At 45.0% G+C, this 23,708-nt stretch overlaps 1 protein-coding gene across 7 annotated transcripts in view; it reads right to left on the bottom strand.

The window, feature by feature from the left end:
* The window catches only part of DGKB (diacylglycerol kinase beta), a 643,039-nt gene that overhangs the window by 402,950 nt on the left and 216,381 nt on the right, over positions 1 to 23,708 (bottom strand). For all 7 annotated transcript variants that reach the window (XM_056800573.1, XM_056800574.1, XM_056800571.1 and 4 more), the window contains 3 exons: positions 11,384 to 11,501; positions 3,992 to 4,080; positions 3,607 to 3,723 (listed from right to left, as the gene is read on the bottom strand). In XM_056800573.1, coding sequence (XP_056656551.1) covers positions 3,607 to 3,723; positions 3,992 to 4,080; positions 11,384 to 11,501 — 324 coding nt within the window. The remainder of the gene's footprint in view (positions 1 to 3,606; positions 3,724 to 3,991; positions 4,081 to 11,383; positions 11,502 to 23,708) is intronic.

The following is a 23,708-nucleotide window of genomic DNA, read 5'->3' as shown; positions in this document are numbered from 1 at the left end:
TATATCTTTATAGGAGGAGATTGTCAAATTGCTTCATATTTAAGTGCATTACAACAATGGCTTAGAGAACTGCATGATATGGGAGAATTGATCCAATCTGGTTCATTAGATTATTCTCTTCATAATTTTCAACCAGTTGATATGGTGTATGTGATAAATTTTGCAGAAACATCAGCAACACGAGAGTTGGGTAGGTCCTTATACAATTGTATTAGTTTCACTATCTTCAAGTGAAAGAATTAGGAAGAGATTCATGGTATCATTGTTTGCATATTAAATTAGCTCATGGAATTGATAATGAAACTGTAGAAATTGTTGAAGAAGAAAAAGAAGAGTTCGTGGAAAGCTGAGATTCATCAGTCAAATAGAGTCTGCAGTCAAACAGATTGGTAAGGAGAGAACCATTCCAGTGGAAGAGGACATTGCTAATTGAAGAGGAGGATTCAGAAAACTGATGGACATTGTACAAAGACTGAAAGACTTATAGATGTTAAACAGATAAAGACTTTGAAGAAAATGTTCAATGAAGAGGATCAAGCGATTGATGGACTAATGGTTCTAAGGACTTTAGGTAATGTAATATAGCATCATAACATAAAAATTTATAAGCATTCACCAATTCATGTTATTACAATGGATTTTGGAGAGGAAGAATTTTTCAAACAAGATGAGAAGAAGGAATAATCTGAAGTTTTTGTAAGTATATTGCATGCAACAGTAACACTAACATAACACAACATAACAGCATGAATAACAACATAACAAATACATATACATAAACATGGTTAGGATACATTGATTCATTAGTGAGTTACTAACACAATAGTTAGCTACTTAGTATAGAATTTAGTTTAGAATATAGGATTAGTTTTAGGAAATTTTATTAAGATGGGGTGCAGTTTGATAGATTAGAGTTTTTAAGGTTAATAAGGTAAGATACTGAATTACATTACAAAATACATCACAACATACATATGACATATAACAGATCACATATCACACAAAAATATAAATACATATGTAAATAGTGTGTATTATAGTTAGGGCTGTAGAATTGTATTATAGTGTATGTATATATGCAACACATGTAAATATGAAGTATGCATGTGTATATGTATAGCAATGTGTGTTGTATATATGTATTATATGTATATATTCATATATGTGAATATGTAAATGCATCATATTTACTAAATTCTTAACATAGAATGAGATAATGTTTCATTTTCCTCTATTGTTAAATGCATTTTGCACAAGTCAGTGTGATGGCCTGGTTTAATTTTTTTGTAAAACTTATGCAATGTTGTGTTCATTGTATTTTTTCAAAAAAAATTTTGTTTGTTTTTGTCTAAATTTTCTATTTATACGTTGAATTTACTGTATTAGTTGATGAGAGTAGTATTTTATGATTTTGTTCATTTGCATGAAATTTGTTTGTATTTTGATTCTGATGTTATTTTGTTTTTGCATATGTTTGATTTGTATTTTGAACTTTATAATTGTCTATTTTAGAATTTCCCATTTCCTTTCCTTGATTAAATCCCCAGAGTAGGATAGTGTTAGGTAGGATAAGATATATGAGTATAGGTTTTTTTATTATTTTGGGTAAGGATTTTAGTTTAGGTGGGGTATACGTTTATTAGTTCACAAATATTAAAATATTGTTTTCAACACTATTTTGGCTTTGTGCAAAGGGGGGAACTGTTATAAGGAAAAGGAGCAGCTGCTGCAAGGCAGAAGCAGAAAGGTTCTAGAATTCTAGGAGAGTGAGAGTATTGCACTTCCTTGGTGGACAGTTGAATCTAAGGGTGACAGTGAGTCTAGCTCCTTGGGTGGACCTCGTAAGTTGGACTAGTCTCTCTTTCGTGACTGTATCTCTTATCCAACGGCTGGTTCCTGTGTCCTGTGTGTATATCTTGTGGCTGATAGAGTGATTTCCAAAAGAGCTGCTCAAGACATCCAAGTGCCAACTGTCAGTGAGAACCCTTTCCTTTTGCCCTGGTTCTGCTACCTTCAATTCCTTACCGCCTTTGTATATTAACTAAGGGGGGGAGGTAATTTAGCTAGTTGTAGGAATTAGATGTGTAGATAGAGAAGTATTAAATAGTGTAGGTTATCAACTTGATTTTGGGGGGGGAGGTTATTTATAGTTTTTAAATAAATCATCCTAATTCCCTTCCCTTCCTTTCCTTATCTTAAAATAAATATTTTTTTCATTATATATGCATATATATGAAATAGCAACCTGAAATAACATGTTATTTCAGGTTCTATTTCAGAGTCCCAAAACTGACAGGAAGAAACTGCATCCCACAAGATCCTGACCTGGAATGTCATCTCTGATACTTCCTAAAATGGTGAGACTGAGAGAAGTTATTCACCTTTCTGAAACTCAATTTTCTCATCTGTAAAATAGGGACAATAATAACTTGAATTTAACAATAATCAAAGTAAAGTACCGTTCATGTATTACTGTGCAAGTATTCTGTAATGTACTAGATAAATGCCAGCGAAGTTTTTTTCCCCTTCAACCTCCCTCTGAAATCGTGGGCAAAAAGGTGTTTTGTTCAGCAAAATGCAATAACAGTGACAAGTTCCTAAATAAAAAGATCATTCCAAAGATGTGGGAAGGTACAGAAGATGAGAAATTGGAGGTATCTGAACAGAGTCAGAGAGATGGAGAGATTCTAAGGAGAGTGAAAGAGAGGGAGGGAGGGAGGAAGGAAGGAAGGAAACAAACTCCCAAGTGTTCTATCTTCTTCAAAAACAGGAGGAATACTGGAACCAAGGACTGTATTTATAGCTTCATCTTAGAAATTCCCTCATCCCCACCCATATTTGAGAATAAGAAGCAGCCTATTTTTCATAATATTTTGAGAATAATTCCAAATGTAAATGTAATTGGGTACTAATAGTTTCAAGTCAGTGAAGAAGATATATTCATCTTTAAAATATACTTAATTACACTCTAAAACGAATGTCATTGTATGTTATTCTGTGTATGTGTGTGTGAGTGAGTGCAGCAAACTTCCAGGAATTACCTCTCCCCACTCCTTCACCCTCAGAGGACTAACTGAGCTGACTTGGCTAAGACAGTCCCCTCCACCATCTTCTCTCAATAATACCGGGCCCCACGTCTCCTCTGGGCATCGAAGGACCCCAGACCACCCACCACACAAGTCAAGAGAAGCCTCTGGAGAGATTTTACTCAGAAGGCTGGTCTACACTGATAGTCATCAACAACGCAGACTCAGGAACATCGCAAAGGCTGAAAGAACGGCCAGGGCAGAGCATTTTGTGTGACGCAGGTTCGGGTCATTCACCGTCCAAAGAGCTGGCCATTACATCCCCAATCTCCCTCTCCTGGGGCTTTAGGAAAGTGGGCCTAACCCTTCTCCACTAGCAGCTCCAGTCGAGGCAGTCAGACAGTCAATTGGGCCACAGGACCTTTAAGGATCCTTCTCACACTGCACTCTCCACCTGCCTTCCCTTGCCTTGTTGAGGAGCCCTGGAGGGATACTGGGATGAGTGCTGTCCCCTCTAGAGTGGCCCCCAAATTGCCCCCTGCTCAGTGGGCAGCCCATGACTTTCATCCCTTCTACTCACTGTGATCTGACACCAAACACAGTGTAGTCCCGTCAGGCCTTGGTAACATTTGACGTTTTTATGACACTTGTCACACTTGGTTGGACAGTTGCCTTCGACCCAGTAGTGGTGCATGACCTAGAAAGGAACAATATGGGCAGGAATAAGTTGATGTGAATCGCTCTGACACTGACCCACTGGTGGCCCATGACCCGGGGCCATGTTGTGTGAGCCAGACAGGTAGGAATTGGCTGGGCATTACCCAGGAATGAGGCGAGAACCAACATGGAATGGGGACAAGAGGGAGGTGATGAACCTCGAGCCCCAGGACGGAAGGAGATGAGCCAACACAAGGCAGTGAATGCGTCCCTGCCCCCTCCAGGAGACCCACGAGACCAGCACTCACATCTGTGTTCTTTTTGGACTTCACGTAGGTCTTGATGCAAGAAGGAGGAGCTCTTGCCACGCAGCGCTCGTGGACGGTGTACTTGCAAACTGAAAAGAAGAAGCACGTGCACAGACACCAGGTTACTCCTCATCCTGATTATGTTTTCCTGGGGAAAGAACGGCATTAGCAGGGCCTCCTCATTTCATAGCCATTGCTATCTAATCAATTCAATCAGGCTCAGCAAGGACAATCCAAAGGAGACTGGTTTTTGCCATGAGATACAAAAGGCCAATTAGCACAGGAAATATTCTGCATGGGGAAAGCCACGATGACTCCATCATGGCATAGCAGGAAGTGCTTAATTAAATCAGCCCTCACTCAAATTTTTCACAATAACTCTCAAATGACTGAAATATTAAAGAAAAATTGATGACTGCCAAATGGCTTCGTGTCATTTGTTCATCGGAAGAAAATCTACACGTTGCAAACTATAGGCAGGGGGAGCAGCTGGCCAGCTTGGAAATCAGACCCAAGAAGTTGACGCGAGGCCGTTTATTGATTTACTCCAACCTTAAATGGCTGCCTCCCCACCTCCCTGCCCGGACAGCAATGGGCATCCTTCAGGCCAAGCCATAAGTAATGTTCAGCTGATCTGAGCCTTAATCCTGGCTCTGCCTTTGCTAAGCCACATGTTTTGTTTGATAAACATGTCTGAATCTTGAAGGAAAAATATAAGAAGAGAATGAAGATGTCAGGAAAATAATCAAATGTATCCTAACTCAGCACCATCTCCAAGTCCTTTGTAGGTTTAGATTCTTAAAGAAACTTAGCTTAATACAAATATGTTCATGTGATAAAATAGTTACTGTGTCGAACAACACTGAATATATGAAAATATGGAGGGAAAATCCAATTAAAACCGAAAGGGAGAGAGAGTCTACTGCAAGGGAAAGTCTCCTAAGTTTGGAATCCAAAATTCCCACTTCACAAGCTGGCTTTTCTACCGACTTCTGTGAGTTGGGGCGACCCCAAAGCCCCTCCACCTCAAAGGTTATCATGTCTCTTTCCCATTCCTAACAGCACGTGGAACATTTAGGCAATCGACAGCACAACCCTGGGCAATATGTCTTATACTTTCAAAGTATTTCAGCCAAAGAACTCTGGCTTGATTCTGTCCTGTTTCTCAGAAACTCAGAGAAGAGCGGACAAATGTTCTCTGCAACAGCACCCAGGCTTCCAGATCAGAGGACGTGACTTCAGATCCTGCCTGTGACGTCACTTCCCCTTTACCCTCCTGGGCCTCAGTTTCTTCATCTGTAAATGAAGGGGTTGGCTTAAAGCGCTTTGAAGGTTCTTTCCCATCTAGATCTAGGACCTATGAACCTCAGCAACCACTGAATTCAACCCCCGCTCCAAAAGGAGTTGTTATTATAATGCAGTCATCAGATAGTCATCCCCCTCTCTGGCAGAAGACCTTCAATAAGGGGTGATCCTATCACAGCTCCCCATTCCGTATTTAATTAGCATCTCCTATCCTGAACCTAAACTCTGCCCCTTTGGGACTTCTACCCTGTGGTCCAGTTTCCGTCCTGCGGAACCAAGCAGAACAAAATCTCTCTTCCAGGGGATGGTTCTCGACGTACTTGAAGACGGTGATGGTGCCTCCCCATCCCAGTCCCTGAAGAGAACATTCTCTACTTCCTGCTTGATGCCCTCGGATGTCCATGCCCTAAACTGTGGCCCACGAGAATGAACACTCCTCCGGATGCCCTGGATCCGAGCGGCACGGCGGTCTCGCCAGGGCTCCTTCCCGCTCTAACACAGCCTGAGAACTGAGTCATATCTGAGCCGTTACAGCCATCCCCCGATCTATGGGAACTCACCGTCCCCTAAAACCCCGAGAGCTCTCTTAAGGCAAACTGCTGTCTGACTAGGCTTCCCTCGCCTTGGGCTTTAGATGCCCATTTCTTGAACCCAAATGCAAGACAATGTAGCTGATGAAAACCACCTTATTTGACTCCTGCCACCACCCTAGGCTGGCAAGCCCCCTTCGTCCCTTCCTCTGTCACCTCATCTTTTAGCTCTCCCCCGGCTTGCTGACATCTGAAGAGTGGAGGAGCGAGCTATCTGCTGGAGGTCTGGCTCTGAGCTATTCATGAAAATGTGAAACAGCAGAGGCCGGAGAACAGAAGCCCGGAATGCTCTGCGGGAGGCCTCCTTCAGAGCTGACATCAAGTCATTAAGGAAGAAATGATTTTTCAGTGAGATCACAGAACGAGCTCCAAATACAGCAAGACATAGAGCCCCCGTTTCCCCATTTGTTCTTGTTGCTGGGGAGCAGATAGGTGGTTCAGTGGATGGAGGACCAGGCCTTTTGGACTCCCCTTCCAGAGTTCGAATCCGGCCACAGACCCTTACTCACCACGTGAGCCTAGGCAAGTCCGGGTTTGCCTGTCTGCAAAATGAGGTGGACAAGGCAACGGCAAACTACTCATAGTGTCTTGGCCAAGAGAACCCTAAATGGGTTTAAAAAGAATCTGAAATGACTGAAAACCAACAGCTGTATTAAACCCTGGTTAAAATCTAAGTAAGCTATACCGAGGCTAGTTCCCTAATGCATACTTCTGAAAACTTAGCCAAAAAAGCACAATCAGGGCATGGATTGTACTCAAGGAAGCTGTAGTGGTTCTCCAAGGCGGCTGTTGTCTTTTCCAGGGATTCATGAATTGGTCCAACTGAGGCTTAGCAAAAGCCTGAGTTCAGCAATCCAGTTCAAAGATGTGGAAAGCAATTTCCCAAACCAGAGGCACTGGGCAACACGTCACCAAGTCCACCCCCTGCTGGACCTCCCCCAGCTGTCAGAGCTTTTATCTGCTTTGGGCACCAAACAAGGTAAATTAATAATTCCATTCTTTATTCATTCTGATTCAAAGAGGCCGCTTATTGGCATGGAGGGAAAAATGCCACCTGAACGCCAATCCATAGGACACTCACCATAAGCCAACTCGACTAACCTACTCATGAGGTATGGGGGGAGCACGAGCTCTGCGCTCAAGCAAGGCTCATTGGTCACTTAAGGATGGATGTAAGCCAATAAGTGAGACAAGTATACATATAAGCTATGATATAATGGAGAAACAAAGGAAAAGAACAATCATTTCTGGTCACCAAGAATTCTTCTTTCTAACTGGATTCCCTATTAAATTACACATTGAATTGAATGTCCTCTTGAGTCATTTACAACTCAGATTTTGACTCATGGAATAAAAGAATATTTTACTATCCCCTGCCTGACTCTAAGACAATAGGCAGGCAGGTAGGCAGGTAGGCAGGTAGGCAGGGAGGGAGGGAGGGAGGGAGGGAGGGAAGGAGGGAAGGAGGGAAGGAAGGAAGGAGGGAAGGAAGGAAGGAAGGAAGGAAGGAAGGAAGAGAGGGAGGGAGAAGGGAAGGAAGGGAGGCAGGGAGGGAGGAAGAAAGGAAGGAAGGAAGGGAGGGAGGAAGGAAGGGAGGGAGGGAGAAGGGAAGGGAAGGAGGAGGGAAGAGAGGGAGGGAGGAAGGAAGGGAGGGAGGGAGAAGGGAAGGGAAGGAGGAGGGAAGAGAGGGAGGGAGGAAGGAAGGGAGGGAGGGAGGGAGGAAGGAAGAGAGGGAGGGAGGGAGGGAGGGAGGGAGGGAGGGAGGGAGGAAGGAAGGAAGGAAGGAAGGAAGGAAGGAAGGAAGGAAGGAAGGAAGGAAGGAAGGAAGGAAGGAAGGCAGGGAGGGAGGGAGGGAGGAGGGAAGGGAGGGAGGAAGGGAGGGAGGGAGGAAAGGAGGAAAAAGACTTAGGTTCTCTGGAATTATTTCCATCTACAATCCTGCCCAGTAGATAGATTGCAAGACCTTCCTGAGTTCTAATCTGGCTTCTGACATTTAGAAGTTGTATGATCCTGGGCAAGTCCCTTAACCCTAATTTGCTTCAATTCCTCATCTGTAAAATAACCTGAAGAAGGAGATGGCACATCACTCCAGTGTATTTGCCAAGGAACCCAAAATGGGCTTATGGAGAGTCGGACATGCCTGACAAAACTGGGCAACAACAGTAGGTCATGTTCATTTCAGAGGTATTTCAGTGTCTTGGGCCTAAAAGAAAAGACCTAAAGGAACTCATCGTAGGACTCGCAGGGGAACAACAATCCCCTTTACACAGTCCCCTGGCAGTGACCACCCACCCTTTGAACATGGATGATGAGCTGTCTCTGTTTTCTCTTGAAGGCCACGTTGACCTGTCCCCATTAGAGTTTCACAACGTTTGGGGGTTGTTCTGTGCGGATTAGCTAACCACTCTCTAATTTTGCCCATTTCCAACTGGAGAAACAGATGTGTTTGGTCATTATTACACTGGAAATGGAAAGAGGAGTGTGTGTGTGTGTGTGTGTGTGTGTGTGTGTGTGTGTGTGTGTGTGTGTGTGACTATTTCCGAATATTCAAAAATGAAGGTGATAATATTGAATGAAAGCCAAGAGAGCCCCAAACCTAGTGTATGGATCGGGAGAGCATCAAGGATGCCTTGACCATTGCGCACAGCAATCGACTGTGGCAATAGAAGTGGCTTCTGAGGGGGAGTGAGAGGAAGAGCACTTCAGTATGGCATGTGACCAAGGGTCAAAGGAAGCAAAAGGGAAAATAAGGAGCTGAGAAGATCTGCTGCCTTCCTGCCTCCCCGGGAGAGCCGAGACCCCGAGAAATGAAGCCCTCCGTATAACTGAGAAACAAAAGGCTCGTTTCTGGAACCCGAGCAGCTCTGGGCGAACGTTGGGCTTTCTGCCCAAAGGAGGGGGGGAGCTATGGACAAGGGGAAGAGCAGAAGAGTGGCGGAGCTCAAGCCTAGGCTGCCCCGCTAGAGAAATGAAGGAACCCAGAGATGCCACTTGGAACCGAGTTAGAGAGATGCAGAGGCAGCTGACTGAATGACAGAAAATCCTCAGCACTTGTGATCTCCTTCAGTCTTGTGAGTCTTCTCCGGTCGATTGGCGTGATCCATAGCTGTCCTCTTTATGAATTGCTATTTATTTAAGAACATAAAGGGGGCAGCTGGATAGCTCAGTGGATGGAGAGCCAGGCCCAGAGACGGGAGGTCCTGGGTTCAAATCTGGCCTCAGACACTTCCCAGCTGTGGGACCCTGGGCAAGTCACTTGACCCCCATTGCCTAGCCCTGACCACTCTTCTGCCTTGGAGCCAATACACAGTATTGACTCCAAGACGGAAGGTGAGGGTTTAAAAAAAAACATAAAGGCAACCAGGCATACATACATGACATGAAGAGCTAAATAGCAGCACTATACCCTACAGGTCTCACCCTGGCCGGGTGACAAAGTGTACAATTGTGGGTTCGGCCAATCAATCAATAAAAATCTATTAACTACCAACTATGTGCCAGGATGAAATGCCACCATTTTAAAACAAGCAGAATTTCGCAGTTTTAGGTCTAGATCAATCAATTCAGGTGAAAACAACAAAGTCACAAAGGTCCATCCTGTGGCAAATGCTGATGAAGGAAGCGAGTGGAGGGTCCAGGGAGGCTACATCCACTCCAAGATCCAGGTTCACTCTCAGGAGCCGTATTTAGGAAGAATAATGGTGAGCTGGAAGGCCTCCCTGGAGGGCAGCCAGGCAGAGGAGGGCCTGGAGCCTGGGCCATAGGAGGATCAGCTGGAGAAACTGGGACACTGTGTGTGAATTAGAGAAGATGCCTCTGTGCAGAGGCTGTGATCGTGGTCTTCAGGCACTGGATGCCCCAGAGTTTGGGGCAGTGGGAGGGCCCCAAAGAGGGAACGTGGCACTCAGGAGCTCCTAACTAGGAGGGAGGCTTGGGGGCCTTAGAGAGGAAGGTGCCCACCCCCCGGGGGCCTTCTGGCCGAAGCTGGAGGAGTGCACATCAAAGAGGAGGTACAAGTTGGCGTCGATGGCCCCTGTGGACTCTTCCAGCTCTGAGACAGCGCAGTTGTGCACTTGGAGTCAGCCAGACCAGTGGTGGGGTGGCCTTGCAGTGACGGATACTCTGTTTGACCTCACTGGATGCCACTCGTATCCCCTTCGGGATACGTGACGGACCCAGGGGCACACTGCCAACGAGGCTCAATTTGAACTCCGGCCTTCCTGGCTCCGCTCTTTCCAGTGTGCCGCGTAGCTCCCACCAGTTTCTAGCTGATACTAGAAGTCTTGGTTCCCTCCTTTGTCCAATGACGAAATTGGACTCATTCATTTGCTTTTTTCAACCTAAACCTGTGATCCAGTGTAAAAGGCGTCACTGTGAAGAGACAATTGTGCCCTGAAGACTAAAGGTGCCTAGGAGGACTTCCGAGAAACTTGGAAGAACAAACGCATCCGAAGCACAACTTGCTCAGGGACCCAGACGTCTACCCGAGGTGGCCACTACGCGCGACTCCAGAGAAAGGACAGCCAAGCAGGCTGCTCGCCTCCGGGCAGAGGCGAGGGGCTCTGGGTGCCCAGGAGGACGTCCACTTCGAGGCACGGCCAATGTGACGACTGGCTCGGCTTTGCTCGCTTTTCTTGGTTTCTGTGCAGGACACGCTAGTTCTCTTGCCTTGGAGAACTACGGAGGGAAGACCATGTTCATCCCCTACAAAGCCCTGTCAGCTCTCTGAAAAACAAGACTTGAGGGGATTCTTTAAAAGGACGGCTACTCATCCATGTCTGCTAAAGGCTCCCACGACTGTGATCATCCCAAGTGTGGGGGTGCTGAGCCGAGAGAAGCAGCAATCGCTGAAACTAAAGAAAAACCAAATGGTCTTCCCTTGTGGAAAACCGGAGTGGCGCCCCCAAAAATCCTGCTTTGGTCCACTAAAGCTCTTCTAACTCAACCACTTCCCCCAGCTCATGAGCTGCTGATTCTTTGCCACCTTCCCTGCGCTTGTTTGGGGGTGATGCTGGGGATCCAGCACCCCACCTCCCTCCCTCCCCCATGGCCGGGTCTTCCTACTCTCCCACATTTGGTCTTCCTTTTTTCCTATACAGCGATAATGACAAGATCACTTAAGAGAAGGCAAGGAGGCCAGCAACCCCCCAGCGTTCAAAAACAAAACCCCCAAATCCACTCCGTGCTCTGAAAAGTCGAGCGCCGGAGCGGCGGGCAGAAGGCCCGGAGCTGTTCCCAGAAGAGCACCCAGGCCGAAGGGGCAACGGGAGAAGCTCCCACCAGAGCGCACTGGCTGGGCATCAGGGCACCAGGGCAGAGGTGGATGCTCGGACTCGGAAGACAAGGGGAAGCTGGCCGGGCTCCAGCGTGAGGGCACCAGACACGGGAGGACCCTCATGAACCCATGACGGAAGGCTCGGGGCCAAGGAGCCGCGCCCCGGTCCACCTGGGGGGGGGGGGGGACGGAGCCCAGACGGAGACTTATCCCTGGACTCACAGGAGCAGCACAGGCCCTGTTTCCCCACGCCGATGAGCATGTTCAAGCAGAGATTGCAGTAGGCTGGCTTGCTAAAATGCTTCAGGCGCCACACGTGCTGTCCATCATCCTTCACATTCTGTATGGGGCAGAAAAGAAACAGATTTCACTGAATGAAATAAACAGCAAAATAGACAAGTGCCAATAAGATCTGAAGCTTGACTGAAGCAAGCAGCACAAGACAATCTGCTCCCTCCTCGGCGATCGCCACCGACTTGAGAAAAACACCCGGCACCGGAGGATGCCCTCCCCTCCTCTCCTTCCGGGCAGTGGGGGGATGGGTGCCCTGGGGGTCTCGGAGCAGCCGGGAGAGGCCCTGCCTCCCTCCTTTCTGCCGGGAGCCCTCTCTTGAGATGGGAGGCAGCCCAGGGCATCTCTCATGGCAAGGGACGAGGACGGGGTCCCAAAGGAAAGAGCTTTGGGTCTTCCCACAATCGCCCGGCCTCTGTGAGGGCCAGGGCCAAAGGCACACGTCCAAGGCCAGGCCTGCCCTCGAGGAGTTTACCCGGGACCAGCAGAGCAGAGGGAAGCACCTAGACGGTACACAGACAAGGAAAGCGCCCTAACGAGGAGGGAAGCCCACAAGACTTTGCCCAGGAGGTGATGAGGGGTTCTAAGAGATCTCGCCCAATGGAAGTGCGGCAAGCGACGGCAGCCTGTGGTGGGCAAGCCCCAAGCCAGGCCATTTGGCTGAGGGGAAGTCACGGGAATCAGGGGAAGTGCGGAGCCTTAAATAAGGGGAGGAGAGAGTCACGAGGGGACCTCTGAGGGGTCTGGAGCTCAGGAATGGGGGTGTAATAAGCTGGGTTGGCAGCCAGGTGGAGAAAGAAAGGAGAGAGGAGACCCTAGAGCGAGCAGATCAACGGAAAGGCTGGGTCCGGCTGAGAAGTAAGGGGGCTAGGGATGGGGTGCCCACTGGGCGGGAGACGGGAGAGAGCGGGCGAGGTGCAAGCGTTCCGATGTGATGACGTTTCGTATCCAGATTAAGCAGCAGTGGCGAAGGAAAGGCTTGTTTCAAGCGGGCCCAGCCCGCTTTCCAACGGCAAAACCTCAACTTGGGTTGGATCACTCCGAAACCAGGAGGGAGCAGCCTTCCTGGGAATGCACCAAGCTGTGGCACGCTCAAGTGGGCCTTCCTCGGGGCCGTCTGATCATGAGCTCAGGAGAGCTGACATCTGTACACGACGTCCCGGAGGAGCTGCGGGTGTGGCCATGGCCTTGCTCACAAACCCGCGTCTTCCTGCCTCCAAGGCCTGTGCTGTCCCAGTAAGCGCAGCACTCAGCTCTTCATGGAGTTTAGCATGATCTCTGGGTAGGGAGGACCTGGGTTCCAATCCTGCCTGTCCCACCTCTCACGTGTCCCTGACACATAATCCCCGTCTCCGACGGCCTTTCTGCCTCTGCATCGATGCCCCGATGAACCTTTGCTGTTTGAATCAAGCTACCCGGTGGATGGCCGGCGGGCTCCTTAAGATGCCGAACGCCGGCGTGGAGCCAGGCATCCCGGTGCGTCCCAGGCAGGATGAGCAGAGGCCGGCGCCTCCCTCTCCTTCTCAGAACTCGAGGCCGCCCAGGAACAGAGCTGTGATGCCCGAGAACGACGGACGGGAGAGGAAGGGATTCGCCGGCCCCGCTCGGCTGGAGCGGCACGAGAGACGCTCTCCATCTATCATATGGGCTACAAGGGAATGCAAGGAAGGGACTGGTCTGGCATTAGACCGCCTTCTACCCGGTGCTAAAAGGGAATCTGAATCTTCCCATTTCAGATGAAACACCCGAGGCCCAAAAAGTGGGGAGACTGGAAGAGAGAAAAACCGGTAACAACACGACAAAACACACAAAGCCACTCGGCCAATGGGGGGCAAGGCCCAGGCTGCCTCCTGCAGGGGGAGAGAGACTGCGCTGCAGGGACAAAGGAGGCCCTTGGCCAGCCTCCCCGGGAGCCCTTGCACATGCCACGGCCATCCAGGCACTTTCTTGCGCTGATGCTTGTTCCCAGGAAAATCTCTCCGGCAAGAAGCCTTTTGAACAAGGTAAAGAGGCAGAGAAGTGCCGCCGGCGGACCCCTCTGCCCCGTAGCCGGCGCGGCACACCCAGGCCTCCCTGAGCTGACAGGCCCGTCCACAAGACAAACAAGGCTGGCTCTGGGCTTTCCAGGACGGCCTGCACTCAGCCGCGCACCAGCCCGCATGCACGCGTGTCGGCTCTCTGCAGACACGTTCTCGTGTTTGGGAACAAGCACGCCATGAATGCCTGCGGCGTCTCCTTGACTTGGAGTCGCGGTTCCAAGCACCAGGCGGCCGGTCCCCGCCTTGGAGACAAGAAACGTGACAAAGCAGGAGAAGCCCCGGTTGGGGCAGCCGGCAGCCGGCGTCGTCCCTGGCTTCACGTTGTCTGTGTGGCCACGTCCCTCCAAGACCGGCGCGGCGGCTGCCTCTCAAAGGAGCCTCTGGGGAGCGCCCCCATCCAGCCCCCCCAAGAGCCTCCGCACTGCGTCCCCCCCTCCGCAGCCACTGCACTCTCTCTCAGTACACAGTACGCCCAAGGAGGCACCTGATGATGGTGTGTGGCCCGACCGGGGCGACAGGGAAAGTGAGGATCACAGAGCTGAGAGGGTGCCTGCAAGGGGCGCCCGTGCAGAGAAGCCTGGACCGGAGGGCAGGACCTCGATGTGCTCGGGCTGTCTGGCCCGCAGTCACTTCCTTCTCCTGCCCGACTCTCCCAGCCAGCCTCGGACGTCTCCCTCTCTCCCTCCCTCCCTCCGAGGCTCTCCGCTCCGAGTTCCCGCCCGCTGCTCCTCCTACCTAGGCCCAGGGAACTAGCTAGAGAACCTTCTCCCTCAGTGGTGCAGAATAGTGCTTCAGGGAGCCGCCGCGCCCACCAGCCTGGAGAAACACAAGGTCCTCCTCCACTATAGAGGGGCAGCCCTCATTTCTCTCCCCAAAGCGTTCCTTCCTTAGGCCTACTTTACCTACAGGAAGTGGAACAAAAGGAAGCTGGATGGATGGAGAGTCCCTCTTGGGATCTAGCCTTGCTCCTGGCTGTGTGACATGAGGCAAGCTTGTCCCTCAGGGCCCTGGCAGCGCTCCAAGACCGTGCCTTTCTGCCAAGCGGGGGACGGATATCATGCCCAGCATGGTACCTGGCACATAGTAGGCACTTTGTAAGTATTCATTGAATTTTTTTCATCATGCTGACAAAAAATAGGATGGAGACAGTGATGGTCGTGGCTGCAGCAGCTTCCATGATGATGATGTCACGTGCCTTGGATCAATACAAACTGAAACCGGCAACAAGTCACTTCTCTTATGTGGGGTGGAGTGGAGAGAAAGACTGAGTCAGAGGATATGAGTTCAAATCCTAACTGTGCTAGAGTGCTGTGTGACTAGGCAAATCATTCCCCTTCTCTGGTTGGGCTTCCATTTCTTTATGTATCAAGAGAGGATAGAGCTCAATGACCTCAGACGTCCCTCTACCTTTCAGTCCTCCATTGGACAGTTGTTAGCTTCCTTATTTGCAAAGGGCACATAAGTAATACATGGCCTGTGTGTTCACAAGGTTGCTGCGAGCAACAGAAGAAACCTGTCATCAATATGGCACTACTTCCGACACTGCTTTTAATTTCTGTCATTTTACTTAGAGTATGAATAATTCAATACAAAAGTAGTAAAGGGGGACCCTTAAAAGGGAGAGCAGACCCAGCGGCCCTGAGAAGCAAGTGATCGTGTAGAATAATCTCCATTTTTCAGACGAGATACCTGAGACTTGGGGGAAGATATAGAAATGGCCAAAGGTCACTGCAAGAGTACGAGACACAGGATTCTGAGGCGGAGTCAAGATGGCAGCGTAGAGGAAGCAAAAGTTCAGACCTCTGAAAACCCTTCAGAGTTAGAGAATGAAATGAAGGTGGCGGAGAATTGCTGCCGGTGGACCCTTCTCCTCCTGTAGCCGCCACTCGCATTTGGAAACTGATTACAAACTAAATGCTCCTAGGGGACTGAAAATTAAACCTAACAACAAGACAGAACCAAGGAACCCTCCTGCCGGACTCAAAAGGCACACCCCCCTAAAGCCTGAATTCAAGAACACTTGGGTTTAAGGGGAAGGAAAAAAGAAGGTCCCAGGTCCCTCCTCCACCTAGAGCGCTACGCCTCCAGCAGCAGTTGGAACCTTTAGGCAGGCAAGGATGCTGGTCTGCAGGGAGTACCTTGCAGGGAAAGCTGTGCCAGACTCAAACTGTCAAACAGAGGAGGTGGGGAAACAGTTGGAGAAGAAGCACAGAGCATAGAGCGGACAGCCTAGTTGCAGCTGCAGAAACACTTCATATTGTCCCCACACCTGGAGGTTTTGGCCTCAGGACACATCCGGCTCAACTCAGCTGGACTTAATCCCATCAAATCCTTTCAAGGGCAGGGAAGCCCAAGCTCCAACACCCCTCCCTGACAGACTGCACTGAGAGATTTGCTGACTAAGCTCCAAGGGTGAAGGTTGACAGAAAATCCCACAGATCCAACAAAAAATGAGAGGAGCAAGAGTACAGGCAACTTTGGGGAATAAAGAAGGAGTAAATTTGAGCAAACAACAGAAAATGAAAAAAGAAATTACAATCGACAGCTTATATACAGGCAATGAACAAAGAGCAAACAGAACAGAAAACAATGAGGGTATACCAAACAAATTAACAGAAACCCCAGAAAATTGGATACAGGATTTGGAAGAACTCAAAATACAATTTCAAACACAATTAAGAAAGGCTGAAGACAACTGGGAAAAGAACTTAAAAAGCAATAAAAGTCATCTGGAAACAGAAAACAGTGTCTTGAAAGTTAAAATCAATCAGCCTGAAAATGAGGCAAAGACAATGAAAGATGACCTCCAAAAAAAAAAAAACCAGACCAGGAGAAGGATGACCAAAAATCCAGGGATGAAATTCAGTCTTTAAGAACCAGAATACAACAATTAGAAGCAAGCGTCTTCACAAGGCAGCAGGGCACTAAAAAACAAAATCAAAAGAATGAAAAATTGAGGAAAATATGAAGCATCTCATTCAGAAAACAGAAGGTTTAGAAAATTGTTCCAGGAGAGACAACTTAAGAATCATTGGTCTACCAGAAGACCATGACAAAAGAAAAATCCTGGACATAATACTACAGGAAATTATCCAAGAAAACTGCCCCGATATTCTAAAACAAGAGGGAAAAGTGGAGATTGAAAGAATCCAAAGATTACCTCCTGTACTTAATCCCCAACTGACAACAACCAGGAATGTTGTAGCCAAATTCAAGAACTACCAGACCAAAGAAAAGATATTACAAGCTGCCAAGAAGAAGTCATGAAGATACCATGGAACCACAGTGAGGATAACACAGGATCTGGCTGCATCTACACTGAAGGACCGAAAGGCATAGAATATAATATTGCAGAAATCAAGGGAACTAGGTCTACAACCAAGAATCAATTACCCAGCAAAACTGACTATATTCTTACAGGGGAAAGTATGGTCATTTAACAAAATAGAAGAATTCCAAGCACTTATAAAGAAAAGGCCAGACCTGAACAGAAAATTTGATGCCCAAGCACAGAACTCAAGAAATTCATCAAAAGGTAACTAAGAGGGAAAAAGAAAAACAAAACAAAACAAAAAAACCCCCAACTTTTTTTAAGAGACCAAATAAGTTAAAATGATATGTATCCCTGTAAGAAAAGAGGTCATTGGTAACTCTTAAAAATTGTTATTATCACCTGGGAAGCTAGATGAATTACATTTAAAGGGAACAGTGACAAATTATATATGGTGAAATGCCAAGAACAAATATGTATATAGATATATGTATACATAAATACATATATATGTGTGTGTGTATATGTATATACACACACAAGTAGAGATAAAAAAGAGGTTAATACTAAAAGAAATGGGAAAAGAGACAAAATGGGATAAATTTATCTGTCACAAAGAAGCTTATGACAGGGGGGGGGGGCGGGAAACATCACTACACTGGAAGGGTAAAGAGATTGGACAATATTCATACAGGAAATATTCAACTCTTACATGCACTGAAATTGACTCAAAAAGGGAAGAACAATCAAATACACTGGGGCAGAGAATTTATTTGTGCCCTATAGGGAAATAGAAGGGTAATAAATGGATTGGTGGGGAGGGAAGCAATACAAGTGAGGGAGAGGGTGGGGGGTAGTTTAAAAAGACTGTAAAGAAAATAAGAGGGGAATAAGAAGGGAGGGGGTAGAAAGGGAAGTAAAATAAGGGTGGGAACTAGGGGCACTGATTAAAAACAAAACATTGCTTTAGAAGGAAATAGTGAAAGAAGAAAAGGCAGGACCAGGAGAAGAAATCAAAATGTTGGGAAATACACTGCTAGTAATCATAACTCTGAATGTGAATGAAATGAACTCATTCATAAAAAGAAAACGAATAGCAGAGTGGATTAGAATCAAAATCCTATCATATGATGTCTACAAGAAACACACATGAGGAAGGTAGACACACATAGAGTAAAAGTAAGAGGATGGAGCCAAATCTAACGGGCATCAACTGATAAAAAGAAGGCAGTAGTAGCAATCATGATATCTGACAAAGCCAAAGTAAAAATAAATCTAGTTAAAAGACATTGGGAAGGTAATTACATCCTGATAAAAGGCAGTATAGACAATGAGGAAATATCAGTACTCAACATGTATGTACCAAATGGCATAGTATCCAAATTTCTAAAGGAGCTTCAGCTCTAGGGGAGCTGAAGGATGAAATAGAAAAACTACACTACCAGGAGACCTGAACCTTCCCCTATCTGAACTAGTTAAATCAAACCAAAAAATAAATGAGAAAGAGGTAAGAGAAGTGAATGAAATCTTAGAAAAATTATAGTATATATGTGGAGAAAAATAAATAAGGACAAAAAGGAATACACCTTTTCAGCAGCACATGATACATTCACAAAGATCGAGCATGTACTAGGGCATAAAAGCATTGCAAACAAGTGCAAAAGAGCAGAAATAATAAATGCAACCTTCTCAGGTCACAATGCAATAAAAATAAAAATTAGCAAGGGTACATGGAGAGATAAATCAAAAATTAATTGGAAATTTAAAAATGCGATTCTCCAAAATGGGTTAAAGAACAAATCATAGAAACAATTAATAATTTCACTGAAGAAAATTACAATGATGAGACATCCTTTCAAAATCTATGGGATGCAGCCAAAGCAGTACTCAGAGGAAAATTTATATCCTTCAGTTCATATATTAATAAATTAGAGAGGGCAGAGGTCAATAAATTGGGCATGAAAATTAAAAAAACTAGAAAGTGAACAAATTAAAAACCCTCAGATGAAGACTAAATTAGAGATTCTAAAAATCAAAGGAGAAATTACTAAAATTGAAAGTCAAAAGAATTAATGATTTAACAAATTAGACTAGAAGCTGGTACTCTGAAAAAGCAAATAAAATAGACAAAGTACTGGCCAATCTAATTTTAAAAAAAGGAAAGAAGAAAACCAAATACACAGAATCCAAGATGAAAAGGGAGACCTCACCTCTAATGAAGAGGAAATTAAGGCAATCATTAAAAACTATTATGATCAATTATATGGCAATAAATATGACAATCTAGGTGATATGGATGAATATTTACAAAAATATAAATTGCCTAGACTAACAGAGGAAGAAATAGACTACCTAAACAACCCCATATCAGAAAAAGAATTTGAACAAGCCATCCCCCTCCCTAAAAAAAAATCCCCAGGTTCAGATGGATTCGCAAACAAATTCTGTCAAACATTCAAAGAACAACTAATCCCAATATTATATAAACTATTTGACAGAATAAAGAAGAAATTCTACCAAATTCCTTTTACGACACAAATATGGTACTGATTCCAAAGCCAGGCAGGTCAAAAACAGAGAAAGAAAACTGAAGACCAATCTCCTTAATGAATATAGATGCAAAAATCTTCAACAGGATACTAGCAATAAGACTCCAGCAAGTGATCATGAGAATTTTTCAGTATGACTAGGTAGGATTTATACCAGGAATGCAAGGATGGTTCAATATTAGGAAAATTATCCACATAATTGACCACATTAACAAGCAAAACAGCAGAAATCACATGATTATCTCAATAGATGCAGAAAAAACCCTTGACAAAATACAACACTCATTCCTACTGAAAACACTAGAAAGCATAGGAATAGAAGGGCCTTTCCTAAAAATAATAAACAGTATATACCTAAAACTACCAGCAAACATCATCTGCAATGGGAATAAACTAGAAGCCTTCCCAGTAAGATCAGGAGTGAAACAAGGATGCCTATTATCACCTTTATTATTTAACATTGTATTGGAAACACTAGCTGTAGCAAGTAGAGAAGAAAAAGAAATTAAATGTATTAAAATAGGCAATGGGGAGACTAAACTATCACTCTTTGCCGATGATATGATGGTCTACTTAAAGAATGCTAGAGAATCAATGAAAAAGCTGGTCAAAATAATCAACAGCTTTAGCAAAGTCGTAGGATACAAAATAAACATGCATAAGTCATCAGCATTTCTATATATTTCCAACACATTCTCAGCAGCAAGAATTAGAAAGAGAAATTCCATTTAAAATCACCCTAGACAACATAAAATACTTAGGAATCTATCTGCCGAGACAAACACAGGAACTATATGAACACAACTACAAAACAGTCTCCACACAATTAAAGCTAGATCTAAACAATTGGAAAAACATCGATTGCTCATGGGTAGGACAAGGTAACAATAAGAATGACAATCCTACCCAAATTAATTCACTTATTTAGTGCCATACCCATTGAACTACCAAAAAACTTTTTTACTGAATTAGAAAAAAACATAAAGCTCATTTGGAAAAATAAAAGATCAAGGATATCCTGGGAAATCATTAAAAATAATGTGAAGGAAGGTGTCCTAGCAGTCCAAGATCTAAAAACTATACTATAAAGTAGTGGTCATCAAAACAATTTGGTCCTGAAAACAGAAAAGAGAATCAGTGGAATAGACTTGGGGTAAGTGACCTCAGCAAGACAGTCTATGATAAGTTCAAAGATCCCAGCTTTTGGGACCAAAACCCACTATTTGATAAAAACTGCTGGGAAAATTGGAAGACAGTGTGGGAGACATTAGGATTGGATCAACATCTCACACCCTACACCAAGATAAACTCAGAATGGGTGAATGACTTGAATATAAAGAAGTAAACTGTAAGTAAATTTGGTGAACACAGAATAGTATACATGTCAGATCTTTCGGAAAGGAAAGACTTTAAAACCAAGCAAGAGCTAGAAAAAAAAATCACAAAATGTAAAATCAATCATTTTATTACATCAAATTAAAAAGTTTTTGTACAAACAAAACTAATGCAACCAAAATTAGAAGGGAAGCAACAAATTGGGAAACAATCTTCCTAACAAAAACCTCTGACAAAGGTCTTATTACTCAAATCTATAAAGAGCTAAATCAACTGTACAAAAAATCAAGCCATTCTCCAATTGATAAATGGGCAAGGACATGAATAGGCAATTTTCAGTTAAAGATATCAAAACTATGAATAAGCACATGAAAAAGTATTCTAAATCTCTGATAATCAGAGAGATGCAAATCAAAACAACTCTGAGGTATCACCTCTCACCTAGCAGATTGGCTAACATAACAGCTATGGAAAGTAATGAATGCTGGAGGGGATGTGGCAAAGTTGGGACATTAATGCTGGTGGAGTTGTGAATTGATCCAACCATTATGGAAGGCAATTTGGAACTATGCCCAAAGGGCACTAAAAGTCTGTCTGCCCTTTGATCTAGCCATAGAACTGCTGGATTTATACCCCAAAGAGATAATAAGGAAAAAGACTTGTACAAGAATATTCATAGCTGCGCTCTTTGTGGTGACAAAAAATTGGAAAATGAGGGGATGCCCTTCAATTGGGGAATGGCTGAACAAAGTGTGGTATATGTTGGTGATGGAATACTATTGTGCTCAAAGGAATAGTAAAGTGGAGGAATTCCACAGAGACTGGAACAACCTCCAGGAAGTGATGCAGAGCTAGAGAAGCAGAACCAGGAGAACATTGTACACAGAGACTGATACACTGTGGTACAATCGAATATAATGGACTGTTCCATTAGTGGCAATGCAGTGATCCTGAACAACCTGGAGGGATCTAAGAGAAAAACCACTATCCACTTTCAGAGGAAACACTGTGGGAGGAGAAACACCAAAGAAAAACAACTGCTTGAATACGTGGGTCAAGGGAGATATGGCTGGGATTATAGACTCTAAATGAACATCGTAGTGCAAGCAACATCATTGAAATAGGTTCTGATCAAGGACACACATAATACCCAGTGAAATCGCGTCAGCTATGGGAAGAGTGGGGGGAAGGGAGGGAGGGAAATAATATGATTCTTGTAACGAAGAAATAATGTTATAAATTGAATCAATAAATTAAAAAAATGTTTTTAAAAGGGTATGGGATACAGGTAGGACAGGAGTCTAAGTCTTCCTACTCTTTCCAGAAGAAGTCAACAGTACTGGCTTCTGAGTCTCAGCCCCTGGGCTCTAGTGGTCCCTGGATCACGAAGTACCCATGTAACAGTGGGCAAGTCTTTGGAGAAGTTGAGAAGGAGCTCTGGTTCAGGTATGAGTAGGTCTAGCTGGGTTCTAAGTTCTTTTCAGACTCTGAAATTCTGTGAGTCCCTCATATATCAAACTGAGTCCCCTAATAGATCTAGATTCTATGAAGTCTAAGTTTCCTAAGCCACTATACATTCAATTCTATGGATGAATTTAATTTTTGCCAACTACTTTAAATTTGGGGAATTTTTTGATCAGGAAGCAATCATGATGAGCTTGGAGATAATAGTATTTATTATTTAGGACCTAAGAACCACATTGCTATATTCTATAGCTAAGAGTTAAAAAAAACACCCACAGCTGAAAAGGAAGTGACAAAGATTCTTCTAGGAAGATTTAAGAAATTGGCATAAATATCTAGAGATATGGTCCACCTTCAACAGATTTTCACTAGTGATTTCATTTCTTTGAATGACATTTTCAACTGAATGTTCGAGGTCCCGGGTCGAGGTCCTGGCCTTGTTTTTATCTTTCAATCTCTAAGTCTGAAGATGGACTTGGCACAAAGGAATGCTTAATAACGGCTTGGTGGATGGATGGATGGATGATAGCAAAAGACTTAAAATATAGTGTCACAGGATAGTGGGGAAGTAGATTTCAAATCACTTAGTTCAATTAAACTGTTGAGAAATCAAATTTAACATGTAAATAGAGAGTACAATAGTGGATACCCAACTCTTACTCTGCCAGAAAGAATTTCAATCCAGAGGGGCCCTCTGGATTTTTCAAAGAGAAAACTCAGTTGTCTTAATTGAACCATAAGCAATCATTGTTCTGTCTGAGGAAGAACATTAACTCTGACCTGAATTTAATCACCAGATTCTAACTTTTCCCTTGTTTACGATTCCTGTCGATCTTCTTCAAATTGAGTTGTGTTCGGGAGCTGTCTGAGGACTGGCATTTGGAGCATTTCTCTGTCTAAATTGCAAATCCTTACATTTAGAACAGAGACTCAAGACCTTTTGTGGCAGGCATCCTGGATGCTGTCTGTGACCTTGGGAAGCAGTTGAACCACATTTTTAAATGTATAAGACAAATACAAAGGATTAAAGAGGAAACCACGTATAGTGAAAAGTAGTTATTATTAACAGAAGGGGGGGGGAGTTCCTGGAGCCCAGGTTACGAATCCCCAATTCAGAATAAATGTTCAATTCATTTTAAAAAGAAAAGGGTTTCTGGCAGCCTTGTTCCTGAAACCCTCAGAAATTAGAGCAGAGTCGTTATTTCTTCAGTAGCAAGAAGAACTATTATTTACTGGCAACAGAGACAGACAAACGTGTGCACAAAGAGACAGAGACACAGGAGAGAGACACAGAGAGAGGGGTTCAGCTCTTCAGTGCTCACTATTTGCCAGGCATTGGGCTAAGCTGAGGTCTGGGGGTACAAACTGAAACAAGCAAACAAGACAAACAAGACAGTCCCTGCCCTTGAGGGGTGAGATGTCATGGAGAGGGGAAATGGAAGGATGGGAAGAAGGGCTGTGGAGGAGTCACGTGCGTTATGTAGAGATGGCTCGCTGGGTCTGAATTCGAGGTGCGCTGTCACTCTTTATCTGCTCCTTGGACCTTCCCTGAGAAAAAGCAGAAAGGCTGGAGCCATGGAATCCTTGAGATTCCCCAG

This window comes from Monodelphis domestica, chromosome 5, assembly GCF_027887165.1.
Source record: "Monodelphis domestica isolate mMonDom1 chromosome 5, mMonDom1.pri, whole genome shotgun sequence".
NCBI classification, from domain to species: Eukaryota; Metazoa; Chordata; class Mammalia; order Didelphimorphia; family Didelphidae; genus Monodelphis; species Monodelphis domestica.
This window is presented reverse-complemented; position numbering and strand designations above follow the sequence as displayed.